The following is a 10,059-nucleotide window of genomic DNA, read 5'->3' as shown; positions in this document are numbered from 1 at the left end:
GGCTGTGCTGCTGTCACATGGTCCGGGCGCGAGATCAACCCCTCCCCTCTCTCTCTTCCTCTCCCGGGACAGGCCAAGTGTGTCCGGGCAGGATCACAGCAGGATCAGCGCACTCCGGGCCTCCACAGCGAGCGACAGAGGGCATCCGGACAGCCCTCCGGCTCCTTCCCACCCCCCCGCCCGGAGCCCGAGAGGAATCCAGAGGGACATCGAGGAAGGGAGCAGACAGACTGTCTCTGTCTGTCAGAACCCCAGACACACGGAGAGACAGACAGACAGGCACACCGAGAAACACAGACAGACTGTCTCTGTCTGTCAGAGCCCCAGACACACAGAGAGACAGACAGACAGGCACACAGGGAGACAGAGACCCAGACACACAGAGAGACAGACAGACAGGCACACCGAGAGACAGACAGGGAGTTGCAGACTCTATCAGAACTGCAGAGACAGAGACAGACAGACACACAGACAGGCACACAGAGAGACACAGGCAGACTGTCTCTGTCTGTCAGAGCCTCAGACACACAGAGAGACAGACAGACAGGCACACAGAGAGACACAGGCAGACTGTCTCTGTCTGTCAGAGCCCCAGACACACAGAGAGACAGACAGACAGGCACACAGAGACACAGACTGTCTCTGTCTGTCAGAGCCCCAGACACACGGAGAGACAGACAGACAGGCACACAGAGAGACACAGACTGTCTCTGTCTGTCAGAGCCCCAGACACACGGAGAGACAGACAGACAGGCACACAGAGACACAGACTGTCTCTGTCTGTCAGAGCCCCAGACACACAGAGAGACAGACAGACAGGCACACAGAGACACAGACTGTCTCTGTCTGTCAGAGCCCCAGACACACGGAGAGACAGACAGACAGGCACACAGAGAGACACAGACTGTCTCTGTCTGTCAGAGCCCCAGACACACAGAGAGACAGACAGACAGGCACACAGAGAGACACAGACTGTCTCTGTCTGTCAGAGCCCCAGACACACGGAGAGACAGACAGACAGGCACACAGAGACACAGACTGTCTCTGTCTGTCAGAGCCCCAGACACACGGAGAGCCAGAGAGACAGACAGGCACACGGAGAGAGAGACAGACGGAGAGACAGACCCAGGCCGTGGCCATGTCTGCTCTGCCCCTGCCGGAGGCCGAGCTGCCCCCCAGCCCACTGGCGCTGGAGTACCTCAACGACTTCGACCTGCTCAAGTTCGAGGTGAAGCCCGAGCCCTGCGCCCCTGCGCCCCCCGAGCGCGGCCCCCCGGCCAGCCCCTGCAGCTCCCTGCCCCCCTCCCCGACGCCCAGCGAGGCGGGCCAGTGCCTGTCCTTCGCGCCCACGCCCTGCTCCTCCTCCTCCTCCTCCTCCTCCTCCCTGCCCGGCGGGTTCGGCGCCGCAGCGCCCCCTGCTGGCGCCTCGCTGGAGGACCTGCTCTGGATCGCCGCGCTGCAGCAGCAGCTGGCCGGCGAGGGGGGCGGGGCTGCGGCGGCCGTGCTGGGCGCCATCGGCATCGGCGACCGCGACAGGGGCACGGCGGCAAGCTGCTTCGGGTGCGAGGACACAGTGGAGGCCATCCTCAACACAGCGGTCACTTCCCAGGTGTGTCACTGACTCTCTCTCAGTGCAGTGTTAATGTACTGGAGTGTCCAGTCAGTCAGTGTGTCTGTATGAACCCCTCTCTCTCAGTGCAGTGTTAATGTACTGGAGTGTCCAGTCAGTCAGTGTGTCTGTATGAACCCCTCTCTCTCAGTGCAGTGTTAATGTACTGGAGTGTCCAGTCAGTCAGTGTGTCTGTATGAACCCCTCTCTCTCAGTGCAGTGTTAATGTACTACAGTGTCCAGTCAGTCAGTGTGTCTGTATGAACCCCTCTCTCTCAGTGCAGTGTTAATGTACTACAGTGTCCAGTCAGTCAGTGTGTCTGTATGAACCCCTCTCTCTCAGTGCAGTGTTAATGTACTGGAGTGTCCAGTCAGTGCGTCTGTATGAACCCCTCTCTCTCAGTGCAGTGTTAATGTACTGGAGTGTCCAGTCAGTCAGTGTGTCTGTATGAACCCCTCTCTCTCAGTGCAGTGTTAATGTACTGGAGTGTCCAGTCAGTGTGTCTGTATGAACCCCTCTCTCTCAGTGCAGTGTTAATGTACTGGAGTGTCCAGTCAGTCAGTGTGTCTGTATGAACCCCTCTCTCTCAGTGCAGTGTTAATGTACTGGAGTGTCCAGTCAGTCAGTGTGTCTGTATGAACCCCTCTCTCTCAGTGCAGTGTTAATGTACTGGAGTGTCCAGTCAGTCAGTGTGTCTGTATGAACCCCTCTCTCTCAGAGCAGTGTTAATGTACTGGAGTGTCCAGTCAGTCAGTGTGTCTGTATGAACCCCTCTCTCTCAGTGCAGTGTTAATGTACTGGAGTGTCCAGTCAGTGTGTCTGTATGAACCCCTCTCTCTCAGTGCAGTGTTAATGTACTGGAGTGTCCAGTCAGTCAGTGTGTCTGTATGAACCCCTCTCTCTCAGTGCAGTGTTAATGTACTGGAGTGTCCAGTCAGTCAGTGTGTCTGTATGAACCCCTCTCTCTCAGTGCAGTGTTAATGTACTGGAGTGTCCAGTCAGTGTGTCTGTATGAACCCCTCTCTCTCAGTGCAGTGTTAATGTACTGGAGTGTCCAGTCAGTCAGTGTGTCTGTATGAACCCCTCTCTCTCAGTGCAGTGTTAATGTACTGGAGTGTCCAGTCAGTGTGTCTGTATGAACCCCTCTCTCTCAGTGCAGTGTTAATGTACTGGAGTGTCCAGTCAGTGTGTCTGTATGAACCCCTCTCTCTCAGTGCAGTGTTAATGTACTGGAGTGTCCAGTCAGTCAGTGTGTCTGTATGAACCCCTCTCTCTCAGGGCAGTGTTAATGTACTGGAGTGTCCAGTCAGTCAGTGTGTCTGTATGAACCCCTCTCTCTCAGTGCAGTGTTAATGTACTGGAGTGTCCAGTCAGTGTGTCTGTATGAACCCCTCTCTCTCAGTGCAGTGTTAATGTACTGGAGTGTCCAGTCAGTGTGTCTGTATGAACCCCTCTCTCTCAGTGCAGTGTTAATGTACTGGAGTGTCCAGTCAGTCAGTGTGTCTGTATGAACCCCTCTCTCTCAGTGCAGTGTTAATGTACTACAGTGTCCAGTCAGTCAGTGTGTCTGTATGAACCCCTCTCTCTCAGTGCAGTGTTAATGTACTACAGTGTCCAGTCAGTCAGTGTGTCTGTATGAACCCCTCTCTCTCAGTGCAGTGTTAATGTACTGGAGTGTCCAGTCAGTGCGTCTGTATGAACCCCTCTCTCTCAGTGCAGTGTTAATGTACTGGAGTGTCCAGTCAGTCAGTGTGTCTGTATGAACCCCTCTCTCTCAGTGCAGTGTTAATGTACTGGAGTGTCCAGTCAGTCAGTGTGTCTGTATGAACCCCTCTCTCTCAGTGCAGTGTTAATGTACTGGAGTGTCCAGTCAGTCAGTGTGTCTGTATGAACCCCTCTCTCTCAGTGCAGTGTTAATGTACTGGAGTGTCCAGTCAGTCAGTGTGTCTGTATGAACCCCTCTCTCTCAGAGCAGTGTTAATGTACTGGAGTGTCCAGTCAGTCAGTGTGTCTGTATGAACCCCTCTCTCTCAGTGCAGTGTTAATGTACTGGAGTGTCCAGTCAGTCAGTGTGTCTGTATGAACCCCTCTCTCTCAGTGCAGTGTTAATGTACTGGAGTGTCCAGTCAGTCAGTGTGTCTGTATGAACCCCTCTCTCTCAGTGCAGTGTTAATGTACTGGAGTGTCCAGTCAGTCAGTGTGTCTGTATGAACCCCTCTCTCTCAGTGCAGTGTTAATGTACTGGAGTGTCCAGTCAGTCAGTGTGTCTGTATGAACCCCTCTCTCTCAGTGCAGTGTTAATGTACTGGAGTGTCCAGTCAGTGTGTCTGTATTAACCCCTCTTTTTCTCTTTTCATAGTTCTCGCTCCTCAGCCAGAATTCTGGGAACACGAGTCCGGATTCTGGGACCAGTGGCAGTAATGGTGGAGGAGAAATTGCTCTGGGAAGACCTGTCCTCTTCCTCACCTCTCCCCCTGCATCGGGGTCCTTCGTCCTGTCCTCCCCCCAGCATCACCATGGTAACAGCATCCTTTCGCTAGGGGCAACAGAACCTCCCAGCCCTCAAGGTCATCTGCACCTTCATCATCACCACCATCATCATCAACAAAACAGCCTTCACCATCATCACCATCGTCATCATCAGCTGAACCAGGTACAGGATGTGAGACGGAGCGAGACTGAGGGAGAGAGAGCTGAAGGCAGAGGTAACACAGGAGAGGGAGAGAGGGAGACACACACACACAGAGAGGTGAACCACCAGGGGAGAGACAGACAGGGGGAGAGAGACAGGGCGAGAGTGAAGGAGACAGACAGGGGGAGAGACAGACAGGTGGAGACAGACAGGGCGAGAGTGAAGGAGACAGACAGGGGGAGAGACAGACAGGGGGAGAGTGAAGGAGACGGACGGGGAGAGAGACAGACAGGGGGAGAGACAGACAGGTGGAGAGAGACAGGGTGAGAGTGAAGGAGACAGACGGGGAGAGAGACAGACAGGGGGAGAGTGAAGGAGACAGACAGGTGGAGAGAGACAGGGGGAGAGTGAAGGAGACAGACAGGGGGAGAGACAGACAGGTGGAGAGAGACAGGGCGAGAGTGAAGGAGACAGACTGGGGGGAGAGACAGACTGGGGGGAGAGACAGACAGGGTGAGAGTGATGGAGACAGACAGGTGGAGAGAGACAGGGCGAGAGTGAAGGAGACAGACAGGGGGAGAGACAGACTGGGGGGAGAGACAGACAGGGTGAGAGTGAAGGAGACAGACTGGGGGGAGAGACAGACTGGGGGGAGAGACAGACAGGGTGAGAGTGAAGGAGACAGACAGGTGGAGAGAGACAGGGTGAGAGTGAAGGAGACAGACAGGGGGAGAGACAGACTGGGGGGAGAGTGAAGGAGACAGACAGGGGGAGAGACAGACAGGTGGAGAGAGACAGGGCGAGAGTGAAGGAGACAGACAGGTGGAGAGAGACAGGGTGAGAGTGAAGGAGACAGACAGGTGGAGAGAGACAGGGTGAGAGTGAAGGAGACAGACAGGGGGAGAGACAGACAGGGTGAGAGTGAAGGAGACAGACAGGGGGAGAGACAGACAGGGGGAGAGTGAAGGAGACAGACAGGGGGAGAGACAGACAGGTGGAGAGAGACAGGGCGAAAGTGAAGGAGACAGACAGGTGGAGAGAGACAGGGTGAGAGACAGACAGGGGGAGAGTGAAGGAGACAGACAGGGGGAGAGACAGACAGGTGGAGAGAGACAGGGCGAGAGTGAAGGAGACAGACAGGTGGAGAGAGACAGGGTGAGAGACAGACAGGGGGAGAGTGAAGGAGACAGACAGGGGGAGAGACAGACAGGTGGAGAGAGACAGGGCGAGAGTGAAGGAGACAGACTGGGGGGAGAGACAGACAGGGGGAGAGACAGACAGGAGGAGAGACAGACTGGGGGGAGAGGCAGAGAGACATACGGAGAGAGACAGACAGGAGGAGAGAGAGAGCCTGGGGGGAGAGACAGACAGAGAGAGACAGACAAGGGGAGAGTGAAGGAGACAGACAGGGAGAGAGACAGACAGGGGGAGAGAGACACAGGTAGGAGTGAGTGAATGAAATCTGGCACGTGGAGGAGAGTGTGGCGATAGAGAGAGAGAGGAGGGTAGGGAGACGAAGCTGATGGGTAAAGGAATGAGAGATGAAGGTATTCTCCATCTTCATCACCCTCACCAGACGCAAGACACAGAGGCAGAGAAACTGCCCCCGCCGTGCAGCTGGGTCATGTAGCGGAGATGAGCGGCGCACGCGTGTGAGTGACACCGCGCGTGAGGGCACACGTGTCCGTCCGCGCTCCGGCGCGTGTGCGCAGCCGCGCGTGAGGCCCGAGGAGATTATAATTGCTATTATTGCAGGGGTGTAAGACTGCTCACTGTCATCCCCACTCAATCAGATTACCGTGGCAACTTCTGACGCCCCTCTGCCTCCGTGCTCGTTTGGGGCTCGTGAACGAGGCGGTCAGGAGGCAGGCTGGGGTGCGTGTCTGTGGCACAGAGCCCTGACACCCCAGACTGTTGACGGAGCCCCACACACCTCTCTCCTGCAGGGGGAACCCCAGGCTCCCTAGATAGGTCCTGTAGCTCGCCACAATACAGGCGTCTCCGAAGGGGGTACCCCATCGAGATCCGCTGTCACTGGGAAAACTGTACAGCTGAGAGAGGCCACATGTCTCCCCTGAGACACTGATTCAGGGTTCATGCTGCTACACATGTTGACTTCTCTGAGCAGAGCTTAGACTGTCTCTCAGTGCAGTGTTAATGTACTGGAGTGTCCAGTCAGTGTGTCTGTATGAACCCCTCTCTCTCAGTGCAGTGTTAATGTACTGGAGTGTCCAGTCAGTGTGTCTGTATGAACCCCTCTCTCTCAGTGCAGTGTTAATGTACTGGAGTGTCCAGTCAGTGTGTCTGTATGAACCCCTCTCTCTCAGTGCAGTGTTAATGTACTGGAGTGTCCAGTCAGTGTGTCTGTATGAACCCCTCTCTCTCAGTGCAGTGTTAATGTACTGGAGTGTCCAGTCAGTGTGTCTGTATGAACCCCTCTCTCTCAGTGCAGTGTTAATGTACTGGAGTGTCCAGTCAGTGTGTCTGTATGAACCCCTCTCTCTCAGTGCAGTGTTAATGTACTGGAGTGTCCAGTCAGTCAGTGTGTCTGTATGAACCCCTCTCTCTCAGTGCAGTGTTAATGTACTGGAGTGTCCAGTCAGTGTGTCTGTATGAACCCCTCTCTCTCAGTGCAGTGTTAATGTACTGGAGTGTCCAGTCAGTCAGTGTGTCTGTATGAACCCCTCTCTCTCAGTGCAGTGTTAATGTACTGGAGTGTCCAGTCAGTCAGTGTGTCTGTATGAACCCCTCTCTCTCAGTGCAGTGTTAATGTACTGGAGTGTCCAGTCAGTCAGTGTGTCTGTATGAACCCCTCTCTCTCAGTGCAGTGTCAATGTACTGGAGTGTCCAGTCAGTCAGTGTGTCTGTATGAACCCCTCTCTCTCAGTGCAGTGTTAATGTACTGGAGTGTCCAGTCAGTGTGTCTGTATGAACCCCTCTCTCTCAGTGCAGTGTTAATGTACTGGAGTGTCCAGTCAGTGTGTCTGTATTAACCCCTCTCTCTTTCTCAGTGTGGACTGGAGGAGAGGTTCTCTGATGACCAGCTGGTCAGTATGTCAGTGCGAGAGCTGAACCGATACTTGCGAGGCTTCAGTAAGGAGGAGATTGTCCGTTTGAAGCAGAAGCGCCGAACTCTGAAGAACCGAGGCTATGCCCAGTCCTGCCGATTCAAACGCGTCCAGCAGAAACACGTCCTGGAGTCCGAGAAGACACTGCTCACACAGCAGGTACACAGCAGGTGGACAACAGGACAACACCTGTATGTCCACAGTACAGCCTCTCCCAGCACAGCCCTGTGATCCATGTCCCCTCAGTGTCCAGTCAGTCAGTGTGTCTGTATGAACCCCTCTCTCTCAGTGCAGTGTTAATGTACTGGAGTGTCCAGTCAGTCAGTGTGTCTGTATGAACCCCTCTCTCTCAGTCCAGTGTTAATGTACTGGAGTGTCCAGTCAGTCAGTGTGTCTGTATGAACCCCTCTCTCTCAGTGCAGTGTTAATGTACTGGAGTGTCCAGTCAGTCAGTGTGTCTGTATGAACCCCTCTCTCTCAGTGCAGTGTTAATGTACTGGAGTGTCCAGTCAGTCAGTGTGTCTGTATGAACCCCTCTCTCTCAGTGCAGTGTTAATGTACTGGAGTGTCCAGTCAGTCAGTGTGTCTGTATGAACCCCTCTCTCTCAGTGCAGTGTTAATGTACTGGAGTGTCCAGTCAGTCAGTGTGTCTGTATGAACCCCTCTCTCTCAGTGCAGTGTTAATGTACTGGAGTGTCCAGTCAGTCAGGGTGTCTGTATGAACCCCTCTCTCTCAGTGCAGTGTTAATGTACTGGAGTGTCCAGTCAGTGTGTCTGTATGAACCCCTCTCTCTCAGTGCAGTGTTAATGTACTGGAGTGTCCAGTCAGTCAGTGTGTCTGTATGAACCCCTCTCTCTCAGTGCAGTGTTAATGTACTGGAGTGTCCAGTCAGTCAGTGTGTCTGTATGAACCCCTCTCTCTCAGTGCAGTGTTAATGTACTGGAGTGTCCAGTCAGTCAGTGTGTCTGTATGAACCCCTCTCTCTCAGTGCAGTGTTAATGTACTGGAGTGTCCAGTCAGTCAGTGTGTCTGTATGAACCCCTCTCTCTCAGTGCAGTGTTAATGTACTGGAGTGTCCAGTCAGTCAGTGTGTCTGTATGAACCCCTCTCTCTCAGTGCAGTGTTAATGTACTGGAGTGTCCAGTCAGTCAGTGTGTCTGTATGAACCCCTCTCTCTCAGTGCAGTGTTAATGTACTGGAGTGTCCAGTCAGTCAGTGTGTCTGTATGAACCCCTCTCTCTCAGTGCAGTGTTAATGTACTGGAGTGTCCAGTCAGTCAGTGTGTCTGTATGAACCCCTCTCTCTCAGCGCAGTGTTAATGTACTGGAGTGTCCAGTCAGTGTGTCTGTATGAACCCCTCTCTCTCAGTGCAGTGTTAATGTACTGGAGTGTCCAGTCAGTCAGTGTGTCTGTATGAACCCCTCTCTCTCAGTGCAGTGTTAATGTACTGGAGTGTCCAGTCAGTGTGTCTGTATGAACCCCTCTCTCTCAGTGCAGTGTTAATGTACTGGAGTGTCCAGTCAGTCAGTGTGTGTGTATGAGCCCCTCTCTCTCTGTGTCTCAGCTGGAGCAGTTGCAGTCTGAGCTGGCCCGGGTCCTGAGGGAGAGAGACACTTATAAATCTCGCTACGAGAAGCTCATCTCCGTGAACGAGACCCCCGTCGCCCATCGCAGCCGCAGCCCCTCCCCTCAGGATTTCTTCCTATGACAGGGAAGGAGAGCGAGCCCTCGGAGACTCGGGAGAGCTCAGCGCTGCAGGATGTGTGGGGAGGTTTCTCGGAAGCGGGACGTCCGGTCAGCCGCGGCACCGTTCCTTAGCGGGAGGGAGGTTGGGGCCAGAGCCCACCCCGCGCCCCCACATCGCTGACGCCCCGGGACATCAGGGCAGGAGCTGGCGGGTCCGTGTCAGCTCCGCGCTCCCTCCCCAGCGCCGGGACACAGGGACCACCCGGGATCTCCCCCCCGCCCTCCGCTGGTCCCGGTCCGACGTCCCCCCAGGCCGAACCCCGCCGGCGTGACTCCTCCGCGGAGCTCCGCCGTCCGGTCCGGTCGGACCCGGGCAGAGCTCGGGCTCTGGTGCGGTCGGCGGAGCCGGGGTCTGGACCCGCGCCGCTGTGATCGGACTCCCGCGTCGCCGGCGCGGTCCGGATCGCGGCTGACCCAGCGGGTCTGAGATCCGGATGCAGTCCCTGCCGGGACGTGACGGAGAAACCTGCAGGCCGCATTCCTGTGGTCAGGATATCACTGCGGTATCGGGACACAGCCTGTATCGCCGTATCCTGATGTCGTCGTCACATGACTGAGAAAACTAGACACAGCTGGTGTCACCATATTCTGACATTGTCTTGACATTGCAGTTACATCAGGACGAATTCTCTACCACGGTATTATAGATATTACTGTCACATCAGGACAGAGCTGGTGTCATGATATTCTGATGTTGTTGTGTCATGACTGTAACATCAGGGGAGAGCTGGTATCATGATATTCTGATGTTGTTGTGATATGACTGTGACATCAGGGGAGAGCTGGTATCATGATATTCTGATGTTGTTGTGATATGACTGTGACATCAGGGGAGAGCTGGTATCATGATATTCTGATGTTGTTGTGATATGACTGACATCAGGACAGAGCTGGTATCATGATATTCTGATGTTGTGATATGACTGTGACATCAGGGGAGAGCTGGTATCATGATATTCTGATGTTGTTGTGATATGACTGTGACATCAGGGGAGAGCTGGT

The 10,059-nt window shown here is 54.4% G+C and overlaps 1 protein-coding gene across 1 annotated transcript; it reads left to right on the top strand.

Moving 5' to 3' along the window:
• The first annotated feature begins 1,138 nt into the window (after positions 1-1,138).
• Positions 1,139-10,059, top strand: nrl (neural retina leucine zipper). The gene is made up of 4 exons (XM_069188808.1): positions 1,139-1,609; positions 3,970-4,263; positions 7,254-7,469; positions 8,876-10,059. The coding sequence occupies exons 1-4, from the start codon at positions 1,139-1,141 to the stop codon at positions 9,017-9,019; spliced, it is 1,125 nt and encodes a 374-aa protein (XP_069044909.1). The 3' UTR covers positions 9,020-10,059.

This window comes from Lepisosteus oculatus, chromosome 4 (assembly GCF_040954835.1).
Source record: "Lepisosteus oculatus isolate fLepOcu1 chromosome 4, fLepOcu1.hap2, whole genome shotgun sequence".
Classification (NCBI taxonomy): domain Eukaryota; kingdom Metazoa; phylum Chordata; class Actinopteri; order Semionotiformes; family Lepisosteidae; genus Lepisosteus; species Lepisosteus oculatus.
The sequence above is the reverse complement of the archived record's forward strand: the minus strand, read 5'-3'. Positions and strand labels throughout refer to the sequence as shown.